General features: G+C 40.9%; 1 protein-coding gene across 9 annotated transcripts in view; it reads left to right on the top strand.

Moving 5' to 3' along the window:
- PLPP1 (phospholipid phosphatase 1) overlaps positions 1 to 18,440 on the top strand; it is a 103,337-nt gene that overhangs the window by 80,521 nt on the left and 4,376 nt on the right. For all 9 annotated transcript variants that reach the window (XM_073993451.1, XM_065546272.1, XM_005556904.4 and 6 more), the window contains one exon: positions 10,411 to 10,468. In XM_073993451.1, coding sequence (XP_073849552.1) covers positions 10,411 to 10,468 — 58 coding nt within the window. The remainder of the gene's footprint in view (positions 1 to 10,410; positions 10,469 to 18,440) is intronic.

Here is an 18,440-nt window from a genome sequence, read left to right as displayed (position 1 = left end):
ACTACTCATCACCAAGGGGATGGTGCTAAACCATTCATGAGGGATCCATTCCAGTGATCCAGTACCTCCCGGCTAGGCCCTACCTCCAACATTGGGGATCACATTTCAACATGAGATTTACAGGGGATACCCATCCAAACTGTATCAAGTATTTTGTTAACTAATGATGGTTCTGGAGCTGTTGGGGCTTAGGAAGAGTGTGTTTACTCTTTGCTTAACAGTTTGTTCTAGTGAAGGACTTGAAGCAGGAGAGTAACAAGCTCATGTTTTTTTCCCTATACTTGTAAAAATTATTCAGCTTTTCACTCTTTAAATATACTAAAATGGACACCTAAATGTTGTATGATATGAATTGGTTTCTTTTCTCTAACAGCAGAAGGACTTGGGATACTGAAGGAAATGTGACTTTTCTGCCTTTGTCTATTGGGTAGTGGCTCACGCCTGTAATCCCAGCACTTTGGGAGGCCAAGGCGGGCAGATCACGAGGTCAGGAGTTTGAGACCAGCCTGACCAACATGGTGAAACCCCATCTCTACTAAAAATACAGAAAATTAGCCAGGCATAGTGGTGTGCGCCTGTAATCCCAGCTACTCAGGAGGCTGAGGCAGGCGAATCACCTGAACCCAGAAGGCAGAGGTTGCAGTGAGCCGAGATCATGCCACTGCACTCCAGCCTGGGTGACAGAGCAAGACTCTTGTCTCAAAAAAAAAAAAAAAAAAAGGATTTCTCTAAGTGAATTACTGTGGCACTGTGTTAGTCCTCCTGGTAACATGAGCTGTAGTGACACTGTCTGGTTTTAATCTGAAAGGAATAGGAGGTGACCTGTCTGGCAGCCTCCTGTTGGCCTCTAATAATTTTACATCTGTGTGGGCTTTTGCCTTCTCTTGCCATTGGTGGTGTCTGCTTCAACTCAAATCTAAATTTCTGTATTGGCATAATACTAAAAACCCTTTTATTGATGTCTTGAGCCTTATCTTTCTGTTTTACTATCATGCCTGGCTAATTAAAACACGTTTTTTTTTGTAGGGACAGGGTCTCACTGTGTTGCCCAGGCTGATCTTGAACTCCTGGGCTCAAGTGGTCCTCATCCCTTGGCCTCCCTCAGCACTGGGATTACAGGCGTGAGCTACTGCACCAGCTAAGGCTTATCTTTCTTGACCCTAGTCACCAAGAGTGATGATTTCATTATCTGCAGGAGAGTCATAAGTGGAGCCTACTGCCAGGTTGTAGTAGATGTTCTTGGCCTTGGTGTTGTCTTTTGGGGTGAGGGCTTAAAGTAGAAGTCTCAGGGTGTCGTTTCTAGTTAGCAATCCTGCCTCTTAAAACAATAACAATGTGCACTTTAGAAAGTGATTTAAAACTGTCTCTTCCTTCTGTATTATTGTGAAAGAATTTACCTTTTAGCAAGGGAGTCGTCGTCTTCAGTGTTTTTACAAAGGGGGTGGGTGGTGGGCAAGGAAGGTATTATAGTTGCCTGCAAAGGAGTGACACACAGCATGTCCTTTGTTTCATCCACTGCTTGTCCCTTGTTTCCTTTTTAACTGTTGTTTTACTGTTAGGTAAAGTGGCTTTGGTGATTTGGAGTATTTTTGTATCAGGTCATGAATTTTCCTTAATAACCAAGGAAACTTATGATTTTTCCTTCCCCTGGTTAATAGTTGTGTGTGTTTTACCCGTTTTGTAAGCAGACTTTGTCACAGCCTAATGTCTCCTCATCTGTTACAGTAGTCACCAAGTTTCCCTGCTGAGAGTTTGGAAGCATTTCTTTCCCAGTCGTGTTATTTTCAACATATACCCAGTTCTGCTTTCCTTTATCTTAAGATTCTCAGCAACCTCCTATTTTCTAGATTCATTTTTTTTGCAATATTCTTCCAGAAACAGAAGACACACATTATAACAAGTTTGAAATACCGTACACACATACCTACTGTGTCCTACATTTTCCCCCTCTTTTTTCGTTGTCCATGTTCCTGCTAGTTTCTCTCCTTTAAGGTTCATGACCTAATATCTGTAGATATCAGTCACTCGGCATGTGATTCACAGATGTTAGTAGCTATGGAGTCATATATGAGGAATTAGTGACTAAAATAGAATAGTCACTTCTGTCTTATTTCAGATAGGTATGTGTGTCTCTGTGTAATGTGGCTTGGTTAAAATTGACCCTATATAATAGAGTAGCTTTAAATGGAAATATATTAAAATAACTGTAAAAATAATTCAAGGAGATGTGACAGGATTTTTGCTGCAAATGAAATAATTTCTCACTTTCTAGGTGGTTCAAGGAAATAAGATGAGTCTATATAATTTGTTGTTATATTTTAGTTAATTTTGGTGGGGACTGTTTTATAGTCCTTTACCATTTATTACCTTCATCTTTGTACTCTTTGGGAGAGATGCCCTGTGTTTCTTGTAGTTCTAGACATTTCTAGAAATATGATTTCTTTAAAAAGCCTCCTTTTCCTAAACATTCAGTATTTAAGTATATTTATTAGCTCCATTAGTTATAAAAATGGCAGAGTTAATTTACTGAATTTCAAGGTGTCAGACATTTGAAGAAACAGTTGAAGAAAATGCCTCATGTTGTAATTTGACTTCCTTTTAAATTATATGTATATTGTATATTTTTATTGGAAACACAACATGTGATATTTATGAATACATATATATGTTAAAACATTTTAACTGCAAGATGTGAGAACAGGGCCTGAGTCACTGCTGGGTTCTGGGCATGAGTTTGTAGGCAGGGAGCTTCATTTATATTCAGAGTAGTGGCACTTTTAGCCAAGAAACTCTTGGGGAAACTATTAGGAAGAGGAATGTAGACTCTGTGTGTGTATTTGGTGGGGAAGAGATTTGTAAGAAATCTGTAGCACGCATGTCAGATATTTTGACAACCATTACTTTAAAATATTTTCACATATATATTATCCTTGTTATATCAAGTTGTGTTTCCAGTATTATCACTGTGTAATGTGAAAGTTTAGTTTAACCCTGATTTGATACCTTTCCCCAGAGCTGCTAATAGTTTGTATTTCCTTTCAGTCATTTTGCTATGTATTTTTATATTGAATGTGAAATTGTATAGTTTGTGTGGATTAAATAAATAACATTTAAAATATGTCTTGGAGACACAGCTTGTATCAGTTCACATAGAGCTATTCATTTTAGTTAATACGTTGTACAGTCAGTCCTCCATACCTGTGGATTCAACTAACTGTGGATTGAAAATATTTGTGAAAAAAATTGCACCTGTACTGAACATATACAGACTTTTTTTCTTGCCATTATTCCCTAAACAATATAGTAGGACAACTATTTACATAGCATTTACATTGTATTAAGCATTAGAGGTAATCTAGAGATGATTTAAAGTATATGGGATAATGTGTGTAGGTTATATGCAAATACTGTGTCAATTTATATCAGGCAGTTGAGCATCCATGGATTTTGGTGTCCTTGGAAGGTCCAGGAACCAGTTCCCCACAGATACCATGGGACGACAGTATTCAGAATAGTGCTAGTAGAATCGGCCAGGTGTGGAGGCTCATGCCTGTAATCCCAACACTCTGGGAGGCTGAAGTGGGTGGATCACCTGAGGTCAGGAGTTTGAGACCAGCCTGGCTAACATTGTGAAACCCCATCTCTACAAAAAATACAAAAATTAGCTGGGTGTGGTGGCGCATGCCTGTAATCCTAGCTACTTGGGAGGCTGAGGCAGGAGAATCGCTTGAACCCAGGAGGCGGAGGTTGTGGTAAGCCAAGATTGTACCATGGCACTCCAGCCTGGGTGACAGAGCAAGACTCTGTCTCAAAAAAAAAAAAAAAAAAAATGGTGCTAGACTCTTCCTTGGGTCCTTGAGTTTCCGGCAGTGTTGCAGCACACGTTTGCATTTCCCTAGGAGACATACCTCAAAGTGGAATTACTGGGTCACATAATAAGTGTTTCACATGTTGATAGTTATATCCAAACCATCCTTCAGAAAGTGTGCAATATGAGAGTGCTCTTTTTCTCATTCATCACCTACTTGATTCCTCAAGTATCTTAGATGTGAGATTCTTGTAGACGATCATCTGATATCTCATTGCCAAATCATTTAGCACAGTTACCGATTGTCAAAATCTTTCTGAAATAAACTATGACTAATATACTTGGGAAAAGTTTATGTTCATTAAGAGGTCACTGCTCATGTATCCATTTGTAGCATTTGTATAGGACGTTTTAACTTTTTTATAGGATCAGTCCCTGTTTAAAGATTATCACAGAGGGGAACCTATGATATACTTCAGGTTAATCTGCTGTTACATAAACTTTATAATCAGGTAATAACATTTGAGAAAATGCCTCATGGTATGGTTTGATTTCCTTTCTTTTTGCCTTTAGAGTGTACAAAAAAGACAAATTGGTATTCGCTTAAAATGATTATTTACTGCACTCTAGCCTGAGTGACAGAGCGAGACCCTGTCTCTAAAGAAGAAAAAGACAATTTTTACATTGGCAACATGTATTTCTTCATGGATTAAGTCAAATTTCTTCTTCGTGTATTTACTTCACACATTTTGCCACATGTAAACTGTACTTTGTGATGGAACCCCCCTGCCTGGAGATGGCAGGATTAAAGTTCCTCCTGGGTCTGTCTACCATTGACAAGAGTGAAATCATGGCACAGAAAGGAAGAGTTGGGAAGACTCAGATTTGAACCACAAAGAGATGTGACTTTATGAGCAAGTTACTGAACCTGAGAATCATTGTCTCTGTGTAAGCATGAGAGTTTTTGTGAAAAGTAGAAACACTGTGTATTAAGTACCTGAACATACTAAGTGACTTGTAACAATTATAAGTCTTTCAACAACCTTTCTGCCTTACAATGCTTTGGGAATCAATTTCAGGACGATTTTTAGGGGAAAAAGAAAATTCTATTCGTAGCAGAACCAACTTTGGCATACCTGGGGGAAGTGGTGGTATAGTAATAATTTGAAACATTTTTGAGCATTGGGCACTGTATAATTAAAAACAAACTGCTATTGCTGAACCATTGTGTCTCTTAGTAAAGTGATTGATTTTAGATAGCATTTCATTAGTTCTAAGTTTTCTTTTAAAAAAGCTTGCTTCTATTTCTGGCAACATGGAGGATTAGAAGTGCCTACTGATAATAGTTCAGCTAAACATGCTAGATGATACATTACACACACACTTGTGCATACTGTATCTTAAATTATATATACACATCTTGAAACACATATAAGTGTTTTTAGTAAATAGTTTAGTTGGTGGGAGAGTAAAGGGATTTTTCTAAGGCCTGCGTCAGTAGATCCAGTGTGGTCTTTGAAAGTATCTGCCGGTTCCTAGTGGCATAGACCCTGAGTTTTGATAGGCAGTGAACATGGGGCACAGATACAAAGGCTGAGGCCAGGGGAGAGGACAATAAGAGACATGTGGGTAGTGTAAGAACTCCTGAAGAGTGGCAACATCCTCCCCGTGGGAGCTATTAAAAAGAATTCGTAAACACAGGACCACACTCACACTGGTCTGGAGCTAGAATTCACACTATTTGGTTTAGGAAGGAAAAGGAAAAAAAAGCTTGAAGTTTAAAGTGTATTGGTAGTGAACCCAGCGTAAGTGAACACATATCTTCTCTGGAAGAACTCTCCTTAAACCAAGGCTCAAAGATTCCCCTCAGATGGAGTGCCAGCGACATGACCTCATTCTAGTATAAATGGACTTACGTGGAAACAAGCTACCCTAAGTGACAGTCAGCAAATACAACAAATTACATAAACTCTCAGAGATTACAGATACTAGAATTACCAGGTGTAGACTAAAATAAGAGGAGATAGAAAATATGATGTGGGATGAAGAGAATCAAAGCTGGCCAAGCAGGTTTGGAACCAAAGGGATCTGTAAATGATACATATATGGTAATTTAAAATTTACAGTGTAACATATTAAGCAGATTAGATACAGCGAAGGGGATGACAAAGTGAAAGATACACCTAAAGAGACCTAGATGAAAAATAGAGAAGAAAGGGTAAGAGATGTGGAGGAATAGAATGCAAAGGTCTTACATGTTGAATCAGCATCCCATAGAAAGGTACTAGGATGGAGGATGCCCAGTATGCAAAGGTAATGGTTGAGGACTTCTACAAATTGGTGAGTCCTCAGATAGAAGAAGCCAATGGATACTAAACTAGAGCAATAAAAAGAAATCCTAGTACTAGACACAAGGCAGTAAAACTAGAATATTGATTGATGGGGGCAGGAGGAGAGGAAGCAGTTACAGAGAAGAGACAGATAACCCAGAAAGAACTGGCTGACAGGTGGCTTATATTTTAACAGCAAAAGCAGAAGTCAGAAGATAGTGCAATGATAGCCTCAAAGCGATGAGAAAAAAAGTCATCAATTTAGAATTCTGTACTCAGGAAAACCATCATTCAAGAATGAATGTAGGCCGGGCACGGTGGCTTATGTCTGTAATCCCAGCACTTTGGGAGGCTGAGGCAGGCAAGTCACTTGAGGTCAGAAGTTCGAGGCCACCCTGGGCAACATGGTGAAACCCTATCTCTACTAAAAATACAAAAATTAACCAGGCGTGGTGATGCATGCCTGTAATCCCTGCTACTTGGGAGGCTGCGGCAGGAGAATTGCTTGAATCCATGAGGCGGAGGTTGTAGTGAGCTGAGATTGGGCCACTGAACTCCAGCCTGGCTGACAGTGAGACTCTGTCTCAATTGAAAAAAAAAGAGTGAATGCAAAATAAAGATATTTCAAATGAAAACAGCTAAAGGTGTATCTGTTTTGTGCTTTTTAACTTTGGAGGGTAGGGAGGAGGAAAGGAAGAAAGTCAGAGATGATCAGCTGGGTTCTTTGTGATTTAACCTCCTTCTGAGCCCCAAAATACTAAATTAAGAAATGCTTTATATGAGTTGATTGCTTTTGACGCTGATGAAGGCTGGATTTGGTTGTGTCTTTGTGACTTATGGTAGGCTGAACATGGATGTGGATGTTGGAGCACAGAGGTAGTAGAATGCTCAGTTGGGGAGGGAACTCACATGCATGGAGGCAGGCGGGTGCAGGCAGATGGCTATGAATGCTCTCAGTGCCATGATATTGGGGATCAGGCCAAGTTTAATCAGCTCTGAAAAAGGGGTGCCCTGGCTGACAAATGTGAGGAAAAAAACATCATAAAGTTGCCATTTGAAATAGAATCCCAGGCCAGGTGCTGTGGCTCACGCCTGTAATCCCAGCACTTTGGGAGGCCGAGGTGGGCAGATCACCTGAGGTCAGGAGTTCGAGACCAGCCTGGCCAACAGGGCAAAACCCCATCTCTACTAAAAATACAAATATTAGCCGGGCATGGTGGCACACACCTGTAGTCCCAGCTACTCAGGAGGGTGAGACAGGAGAATCGCTTGAACCCAGAAGGCAGAGGTGGCCGTGAGCCAAATCATGCCATTGCACTCTAGCCTGGGCGACAGAGCGAGACTCCATCACACACACACACACACACACACACACACACACACACGCACAAATATAATCCCATTCATAGTGAGTTATGTAGTCAAAATCAGTGTACTTAATAACTGAAGCTTGCTTATTGTTCAGCAGACTACCACTCAGAGTCAGTAAAAACAGCAGCATTTCAAAATACATTTTTCTCTCCATAAATTTTCTTCCTGAGATTTTCCTAAGATTTGGTTGGAAAGCTGGCTCACATTATTACTGTACTGTACTTGCCTTCATCAGAGAGGCTATAACGAAGTGAGATGGTAGTCTAGGATTGGTTAAAATCTAGAATTGGTTAAAATCTAAGGGCAGGGTTCTTAGGCCAGGGCCATAGTCTTAAACATTTCAGTGAAGTTACTATGATGAAAACAAACTGCATTTGGGGCCAGGCACGGTGGCTCACGCTTGTAATCCCAGCACTTTGGGAGGCTGAGGGCGACAGATCACATGAGGTTAGGAGTTCCAGACCAGCCTGACCAATGTGGTGAAACCCCATCTCTACTAAAAGTACAAATATTAGCTGGCGTGGTGGTGTAAGCCTGTAATCCCTGCTGTTAGGGATGCTGAGGCAGGAGAATCGCTTGAACCCAGGAGGCGGAGGTTGCAGTGAGCCAAGATTGCGCCACTCCACTCCAGTCTGGGCAACACAGTGAGACTCCGTCTCAAAAAAAAAAAAAAACAAACAAACCATTTGGGCTACTCCTTGGGATTTATTAGATCACCCATACAGATATTTAGTCCATTTGTGAATTCTGGCCATAATAAGATATCTGTAAGAGTTGTATCTCCTAGAGAATCCAATAGAGTTAGATTTATATGGAATATGAATAATTTGAATTTCCATTTTTTTCATGCTTTATTCTGTTTGCTTAATAGAAATAAAAGAGCATATTATGATCTGTTTGGTAAATTACTATGGATAAAGACGCAGACATTGAGATTGAATAGAATTACCCCTTTGTTTTTAATCCCTGTCGAAGTCATAGCCAGACTTCTTCACAAATTCTATACTGAATAAAATATGTTTTTGTATTCAGTGTAAAAAATGGAAACCAACGAATGAAATCACTCTATGGCTGATTCAGAGCTGTTTAAAACGATTACATTAGTTTGCAGTTTATGATTTTGTAGCACAGTGTAAAGGATTTAGTGAAACCTCACTTGCTTGGCTTTGAGAATATTTCTGTGATTATGGTTATGTTGGCTTGGTGGGCTTTGACAGTCCTTGAAATTGGCTTTTATTAACTTGCATGCTCGTCAATAAAACATTGAAACTATAAAATGTGCAGAGCTCTACTCTAATTATCTGATTTAAAATTACTATTCATATTGATCCATTTTGTGTGGTCAAATAGCAAGGTTAAAAAGTGATTTATTTTTTCCTCCTTTACATAGACTAAACCCAGAATAATTATTGGGTTTAATTATATAATCCCTGGTTGGCACAGGAAATTACAGAATTCTCTTTCTTAGGCATGTATCTGATTACAAAAAGACAATCAAAATTCTTGGTAGAATCATATATATATATGTATATGGGTGTGTGTGTGTGTGTGTGTATATGTGTCTATATATACACGTGTGTGTGTGTGTGTGTGTATATATATATATATTTAAAGTAATCCTTTCTGTCCCACCCACCGGCAGCTGCCAGACATACACACGTGACTTTCTAGTATGTGTGTTAGGAGGTTTTTCTCCTGTCTGAATTCAGGGAACCAACATCTCCCTTAAATTCCTTTTGAACAAGGCAGAATGTAATAAGTAAATTACTTAAGAGCTTGTCCCTCTTGTTTTTGTTCTTATTCTTACGTAGGGAGAAGTGGTGGGGAGATGCATTCTAGTTATTTGCATGAGCATCTTTTCGTGGCATTACTTTCCCTGTGCCTGATATGCTTGCCTCTTCTGCATCAGTGGCTCATTCTGTATAAGCAAAACTTAGATCTTGAATGTTAGTGAGCTCTATTTTTCTTTTCTCGGAAGTGCCATAAAATTAAGTTTTGGAAGCATTCTGTCATTTTTAGGTGGGGAAGATGATGCTTAGATGTTTATAGACTCTAATATTGAAAGAAACAAAAGCACTGAATTTGGTGGGAAATGCAAGGCAAGATGTGTGCCCATTTAAAACACTAAATTTTTTTCTTCTTCTTTTTTTTTTTTTTTGAGATGGCATCTCCCTCTGTCACCCAGGCTGGAGTGCAGTGGTGTGATCTCAGCTCACTGCAGCCTCCGCCTCCCGGGTTCAAGCAATTCTCCTGCTTCAGTCTCCCGAGTAGCTGGGACTATAGGCGTGCACCGCCACGCCTGGCTAATTTTTGTGTTTTTAGTAGAGATGGGGTTTCACCATGTTGGCCAGGATGGTCTTGATCTCCTGACCTTGTGATCCGCCTGCCTCGGCCTCCTGAAGTGCTGGGATTACAGGAGTGAGCCACTGCGCCAGGCCAAAATACTAAAATATTAATATGGATGGAAAAAAGCAATCAACTTCTGAGTGTTCCCAAGGAGGTATTACATTATTCAGGGACTAATCCTGCAAGTGGAAAATAAAACTTAAATCATGGTCACGTAAGTGTGTATGTAATAAAGTCAAGGCAATTTATGCCAGTTATGACTTGTCAAGTATCATTCTTCTAACATCTTAGAAACGCTTGGCAAGTTTATTCTCATGACACATTACCCATCCTGAAAGTTTCAATAAAGTGATACTGTATAGAAATCTGACCTCAGGTCCTTCTTGCACTCTTTAGTGTTCCTGTCGTAATTGTCCCCTTACCCTACCCTTCTAATTTCTCAAGCTGGAGGGAGGCAGTTGTGTACACTCTGAAGCTAAGGAGCAGATTTATGAAATCAAGAATACTTTTGGCTCCTAAGAGAGAAAAGTAACATTTGTCTTCTTTTTCTTCTAGGTTGTCCTTCTACTCAGGCCACTCTTCGTTCTCCATGTACTGCATGCTGTTTGTGGCAGTAAGTACTCTGTGTCTGTTGACATTAGGTTATGTGCTGTGTGGAATTAATGTGCTTAGTATCAGTGTCCTCTCCTGTCCTAATAAATTAGCCAGTAGCAAAAAGTGAAACAGATAATCTGCAAATCTGTAAGTTTCATGCTAAGAATTAGTTGATGTGTGCCCTTACTTTGGGACATTTCCTGAAGTGGTTTTCTGGAACACACAGCTTCTGTGTTAACATCACAGCGGATAACTAATCTGAAGGACTGGGCCAATGGGCTGCTGTTGCTTGTTAACCTCCTTCCTAACTGGGAGTCACTCTTCTCATCTCAGTGTGGGTGAACAGCAGCAGAGCTTCTTCCCTCCTGGGCTCTGCTGTGGTGAGGAGTTGGTTTTGATCATTGTAAGTGAAGGCAGCTGTCTTTGTTCCTATTTGAGCAGATTTTGTTTTCCTCCCATTTTCTAAAACATTCCCAGACTGCTCTGCAAGGGACCAGAAAGGTTTCAACTTCTGGGAAAGGCAGTTGCCACTTCTGGAGCCTGTCATCTATACAACTTCCAGGTCCAGTTCTGATGCCAGCCTGTAGAGCAGCAGCATAGCGATTTGCACTTGCATCATACAAAGCTGGCAGTGAGGACTTAGGAAGATTTGCACCCACATTTTGCATATCAAACTAGAGATGAATATGTAGTTTTTTGAGAGTAACTAATGCAAGACCAGGCTTCAGGACACATTGAAGGGATTTTTAAAGGTCAATTTTAGTTGATTTTTTAAAATAATGTTCTCTTTACATATAAAGTATTAATAAAATACTGTATATTTGGGTGTATTAATATGTCCTGCATTATCAATATTTTGGGGGAAAGGAGAGGAGGGGGAGAAAATCTGTACCCTAATAGATCCGCTATAATTTTATCTCAATTTTCTTTATAAGTGGATTTTTATACAGTTACCTTCTGTGTAAAGTTGTTATTTCCTGTGTTTTTCCCTTTGATCACATTAAGTGCTGTATGCTAATTTAATGCTTAGATTTAAAATGCACGATATGTAACGTTGAGGGTAAACTAATGGGAATTAGTGTCAGAGATAATTTAAAATGTTTTACTAGAATCTTGCTTTTATTTGAAAAACCAAATTCCAAACATTAAAAGAATATATAAATTGTAGATGTGTTATATGAAATTCAAATTCAGAACTTCAAGCCATTACAACAGCTGATTTTCAAAGCTTTCATCTTACATTAATTAAATTTTGTGAGGAAGCAGAGAGTATGATTCAGCAGAATTTAGGGCTTCCTTTTTAAGACATACACTCAAATGTTTCTGCAGATGGGGCATGGAAAATGTGACTTATCTGAAGGTAGTTAGCAGCAAATACTATTCTGATCTTTTATCTTCTGTTCATTTATGTTACTAGAAAAAAATCAGCATTCTTCTTAAGCGAGACAACATATTTTTTTCTTTTTAATTAGAGCATGAGGACCAGGGCAGACCCGGAAGACTGGGCAATAGCTAGAGCCGCTACTATCCTGAGAGCTCTTCCCAGAACATGGGCCTGTGACTACACCGAAGGGCATATGAATGTGTGGGCATGCTTTGTACGCCCCGGGCTAGACCTCACTACGTCTAGCTTTTGTCTCACTAGCTTTTGTGGTTTTTCGTTCACCTGTGTGTGTTAGTGTCCAAGTACTTCTTTATGAGAGACCTGGGAATCTGAGTTTTGATTGATCATGATGATTTGCATTTTACACTACTTTTATTTTTGACTAAATTTCCATGAAAAGATGAGGGATGATTGCCAGTGTTTTACAAGTGAGGGAATAGGCACCTTGGGAGGGGGCTGCTGAGTTCTGTGAGCTCTGTGGGGTCTCTTGATAGTCAGGATCCCATGCTGTATTGATTGACTGATTACTTGGTCTGAACCCTAGTCCATTTATTTTGAAGGTTAGTTGATGCAGATCTCTGGAAGTAAAATGGCATTCTGGAAGTGACTGACATACAACTTTGACCCACTGTTTGTAATTTTAAAGAAAATTCTCAGATATAACATATTCCATATTTTATCATTTTCTGCTCTTCTTCCTTCACCCTTCTCAGAACACCCGTTACGTGTGTATAATTGGTCAAATAGAAACTTGTATTGAGGGCTGTTTTGTGAAAGATTAAAATTACTATAGAGAAGATGACATTGATATATAGAGGGCCTCAGTGGTAGGCCTGCTCAGTGGACATGCAGCCACATATGAAGGATGTCAACTTGGGAAAATGACGTCACCATAGTGTGGTAATTGGGTCAGTATGAACCAGCTGTGTTAAAAGAACAACTTTAGATAAATTTAAGGGTTTCATTGGGCAAGGAAGAAATGACTCTCAAGTTGGGCAGCCCTCAGAATCACAGCAGATTTAGAATGACTCTACTGCTTCTAAGTGGTCAGGGAGAATTTATGGACAGAAAAAGGAAAGTGAGTACAGAAAACGGAAGCGAGGTGCAGAAACTGCCAGATTGGTTACGGTTTGGCCTGGGAGCCTTATTTGAGCGTGGTTTGAATGGCTGTGAGTGGTTGAAATATGGCTGCCGGGACTGGCTGGGACTCAGCTATTGTTACAGAAGCATGTTCCTGAGTCAGGCTTGCAGGTTTACTTACCAAATTAAGCTGTTCTTTGTACAGAAGAACTCAAGTATGTGAGCAGGGGGTTTTCAGGCCAGATTTTAGTTTGATTTAACAGATGTAAAGTTATAATGTCAAAAAAGAAGCCTAGATAAATAGGTTTGTTGTAGACCAAGACCTTTCTGGAGAAGCAAGCAGGTCAGAGCAACCATGCACTGCATTTTACTGACTCTGGGTAGTGGAAATATTTGCTTGATGTGGATGTAGGCCCCAGCTTTTATTTCAGCCCTGAATATACAGATCCTTCTTTTCACATTTATGTACAACCTTTTTTTTTTTTACAATAAGACAGAGTCTTGCTCTGTCACCCTGGCTGGAGTGCAGAGGTGCGATCTTGGCTCACTGCAAGCTCTGGCTCCTGGGTTCACGCCATTCTCCTGCCTCAGCCTCCCGAGTAGCTGGGACTACAGGCACATGCCACCATGCCGGGCTAATTTTTTGTATTTTTAGTAGAGACGGGGTTTCACCGTGTTAGCCAGGATGGTCTTGATCTCCTGACCTCATGATCCACCCGCCTCGGGCTCCTAAAGTGCTGGCATAAGCCACCGTGCCCGGCCTGTGTACAACATTTAACCTCTAAGGCCCACCCCCGAATTCCTTGGGCAATGACTCATCTTGTTTCTCTGGGCATCTTGGCATGAGTCAGTCTCAGATTTGGGTAGAGATATAGTCAATTTAAATCCTCTCCGAGGATAGTCTTTGATAGCCAAAACTTCCCTGTCAATTCCTGACACCCGGAAATTAACTTCTAGTTAAAAATGGCTCTTAAAACACCCTGACCATTGTTCTTCTCTAGCAGCCAGTGCAGCCCTGCACACTTAACTGTGCCAAGAGAGAGTCAGCATCAGTGAAAACCTCCCAGGCCTGCGGGAGCTTAGGGCAGGGCTGCTTTGCACATAGCCAGTTTATATGCTTAGTGACTCCCCGTGAACTTGGCTGAATGCCAGAGATTCCAAATTTATTTGATTATTCAGGAGAACAGCCATGGTATGAATCTGTATTTTCTTTCAATACAATGAGGAGTGCTAAAATACTTTTCCTGAGACCATTCTATTTAGGCTGTAACCCCAGATTGTTTATATCACTGCCTGTTAATGAAATTCCTGTATCTGTGCTTCAGCCAGACTCTCCTCCCTCCCACAAAATGCCTCTTATCTGGGCCTTGCCTCCTGCCCTGTGTTTAGACAGTGCTGCCCACCTATCTAAATCCACTCAGACTCTTTCATACTATTCACTTTCCTTAAGATTCGTATAATCCCTCATTTAGCATTCACTGTATACTACCTAGCATTGTTGGTATTTCGTGATGTTTTCCAAACTTGATTATTGCTGAACACTGGGCAAATGATGAACAACTCATGGCCCATAGCCTACACAAATCTTGCCTGATTTTGAGGTGGGATTCAAGATTTAAATGTAGTGCCTCAGTGAACCCTAAAAATGGTGAAATAAAAACCCAAAGAAGACTAAACTGAGGCTTGCTTTCCAGTGTTCTTCTGGCCAGATCTGTCATCAAATGTAGGTGGAGCAATCAATCTGGCTTGCCTGGCTGGTCATAAAAGCACTATTTCAAAATAAGTAGACGAAGGTATATTTCTTTGTGTTGAGCCTGCTGTTGTTAGTCTAGTTCTGGCGTTGGCTTTTTTTTTTTTTTTTTTTTTAAGTAAAAGGTCAGATAATAAATATTTAGGCTTTGTAGGTCACATATTCTTTTTTGGAAAAAAAAACTCCTTAAAAGTGTTCTTAGCTTGCAAGCTGACCCCTTGACTCTAGTTTAAAATGGGGCGGGGAAAAACCCCTCTTTATTAACAATAGAATATTTAGAGGCTATGAGACAATAATAACATTTTACAGTTAAGAAGTGTTAACAAGATTAGTCAAGGAAAGGCAAAATCGAATAAAACAGCTTCAAAAAATATCTTGTTCAACAATTATTTATTTTAAAGGTGAGATATTCTAATTAGATCCTTTAATGGAAGTTAAATGTTTCAGAAATTTCAACCAAAAATGGTTATATCCTTCCTGTCTTAGTTTGGGCTGCTGTAACCAATTGCAGCAGACTGGGTGGTTTATAAAAAACAAGTTTCTCAGTCTGGAAGCTGGAAGTCTAAGATTAGGGTGCCAGCATGGTTGGGTAATGGTGGGGCCTTCTTCCAGGTTGGAGAATGTCCTCACACGTTGCAAGGGGCAAGGGAGCTCCCCTGTGTCTCTTACTAGTTCATTAATCCCTTTCATGAGGGTTAACCCCTTATGACCTAATCACCTACAGAAGTCCTATTTTCCTAATCCCATTGCCTCGTGGGGGTTAGGCGTTCAGTATACAGATTTTGGGGTAACACAAACATCTAGGCAATAGCACCACCCTTCAGTGATAGTGAAAGAATGAAAGAATGCCTTAGTAGTATCACAGATGTTGAATTTTCTATTTTTTTTTTAATATTAACTTTTACACAAAAGAAAAAATGGGCCTACGCTGTAATTTGTTCCTGATGTGGCTCCGTGTAATGAAGAGTCTTCCGTTGTTTTGACCAGGTCTTCTTTGTGCACTGTATAAAACTATCCTGAGGCCCTTCACAGGCGGAGCCACACGTTTTGGAGTGTTGGTTTATTAGTCTGTTTTCATGCTGCTGATAAAGACATACCCAAGACTGGGCAATTTACACAAGAAAGAGGTTTAATTGGACTCCCGGTTCCACGTGGCTTAGGAGGCCTCACAATCACGGGCGGAAGGCAAGAAGGCGCAAGTTACATCTTATGTGGATGGCAGCAGGCAGAGAAAGCTTGTGCAGGGACACTCCACCTTATAAAGCCATCAGATCTCGTGAGATTTAATCACCGTCACAAGAACAGCATGGGAAAGACTTGCCCCCATGATTCAATTACCTCCCACTGGCTCCCTCCCACAACATGTAGGAATTCAAGATGAGATTTGGGTTGGGACACAGCCAACCCATATCATTTGGGATTAGGAGGAAGGCCTCTGCACTTCTCAGTGATATTACTGAAATCTTTCTAGATTTTTGATGTAGGCATTTATTGGTATTAATTTACCTCCTAGCATTGCTTTTGAGTTTAGGTATGTCCTGCCTCTATTTTCATTTGTTGCAAGAAATTTTTTATTTCCTTCTTAATTTCTTCCTTGACCCAGTGGTCACTCAGGAGCATGTTGTTTAATTTTCATGCATTTGAACAATTTCCGAAGTTCCTCATTATTGATTTATAGTTTTATTCCATCATGATCTGAGAATAGTCTTTGGCTGGTGGGCTTTATTTTTCTTTCAGCACATTTAGTACATCATCCCATTTTCTCCTAGCCTGTAAGGTGGCTGCTGAGAAATTCACTGTTAGTCTGATAGGTGTTCCCCTTCTAAGTGACTTGATACTTTTCTCTTGCTGTTTTATTCTGACAGTTTGACTGTAATATGCCATGAATTTTTGAATTGCATCTGTTTGGGGTTCTCTAAGCTTCCTGTATCTGGGTGTCCAAATCTCTTGCTGGACTTGGGAAGTTTTCAGGTATTACTTATAGGTTTCCTATCCCTTTTATTTTTTGTTTTCTGAGACACCAGAAATTTGAATATTTGATCACTTTATGGTGTCACATATGTCACATAGCTGTTGCTCATTCTTTCTTATTTTTATCTGTCTGGGTTCAAAAGACCTATTTTTAAGTTATAAAGTTCTGCTTGATACAGTCTATCGTTGAAACTGTTGGATCTATTTTGCATTTCATTCAATGAATTCTTCAGTTTCAGAAAATTTTTTTTATATCTAGCTCTTTGGGAAGTTTCTCATTCATATCCTAAATGGTTTTTCTGATTTCTTTGTATTATTTTTCTGATTTCTGTGTTTTCTTGTATCTCACTGAGCTTTTTCAATTTATTTTGAATCATTATTTTGAATTCTTTTTCTGAGATTTCACACATTTCTTCATTGGAATCTGTTGCTAGAAAATTACCATGTTCCTTTGGAAGTGTCATATTTCCTTCTTCATGTTTCTTGAATCCATATTTCGGTATCTGTACATCTGCTTTAACAGTCACTTCTTCTAATTTTTTGAATTTGCCTTCATAGGGGAGGATATTTTCCGTAAGATATATCTATCTGTGGTGTTGGTTGGGTACATCACTTTGGCTTTGATTCCAGATGCATGCATTAGTGTAGTCTCAGTACAATTTCTTTGGCTGTAGACAGTATCAGTTGTGTGTGATTTCCTCAGCAGCTTAAGGTGCAGTTGTTAGTTGCTGCAAGGAAGCATTTGCTGGAGATGGGAACATCAGGTGGGCCCATCCTCCAGCCCCAAGAGTGGCAGCAGCAGGCTGAGCATGCCTGTCCTTGGGCCCCGGGGCAGTGTATGCTGGCAGTGATGTTAGAGGGTCCAGGTGGGCTGATTCTTGGGCCTCCAGGAAGCTTGCTTGGATGCCAGCAGTAGCATGGTGGGCAGGTCCTCGGGCTTGCTGCCCATAGACAGCAGGTGTGGTGCGGGCAGTGGCAGGACAACCCTCTGATTCCCAAGTGGTTTGCGCTGGTGTTGGTGGTGACTGTGACGGCTGGGTGGCTAGTCTCCAGGCCCATAGGTGGTACAGTGGGTGGTGGTAGCAGCAGGTTGGGTGGTCCCTTCCTGAGGTCCCTGGAAGGAGTGCTCAGGTGTTAATGATAGGTGCACCCTCCAACGCGTGATGGTTGTGCTTGGGCACAGGGGTAGGTGGAGCCAGGCTGGATAGGTCCCTCGGTGGTGTGTATAGGGCTTGGCCATGGTAGGTAGGGTAGGTAGGCAGCAGCCATAAACAGGTGGGTTGGGAGCATGCACTTTGGCCCCAGATGGTATCTGCGGGGCAGGGTAGCCTGTAATCAGGCTTGACAATGCACAGTAGTGGCTCTGCTGGCTCACTCCTAGTGGCTTGTATACTTTGGCCCTATGGCAGCACCCAGCTGTGGGTGGGGGACTTTAATGGGGTTTCAGAGATGTGGATATGCAGGGACTGTTGGGCCTCAGAGAAGGATGCAGTCTGCTGGGGCCTGGGCTCTCAAAATGGTGCCCTGCTGTAGCTGCTTAGGACTGGGGCAGGGGAGAGGGCGGGGATGAGCTCCCTCTCTGGAGCAGTGCCATCACGTAGTCCCCAGGCTCCCTGTTTGTGTGGGTTGAGGGTTTCTCCAATGGCTGGGATTGCAGGACTTCACAATGGGAATGTGGATGCTGTTGGAGGTCACTTACCCTTCTCCAGCATGGGAGAGCCTCCCCAACCAATCCCTGCCAAGCACCCTGCCTTGCTTCCCTCTCCTTACTTGCCTCAGATGTTTCCTGTCATTCTGTTGTTAAAT

This window comes from Macaca fascicularis, chromosome 6 (genome assembly GCF_037993035.2).
Source record: "Macaca fascicularis isolate 582-1 chromosome 6, T2T-MFA8v1.1".
NCBI classification, from domain to species: Eukaryota; Metazoa; Chordata; class Mammalia; order Primates; family Cercopithecidae; genus Macaca; species Macaca fascicularis.
The sequence above is the reverse complement of the archived record's forward strand: the minus strand, read 5'-3'. Positions and strand labels throughout refer to the sequence as shown.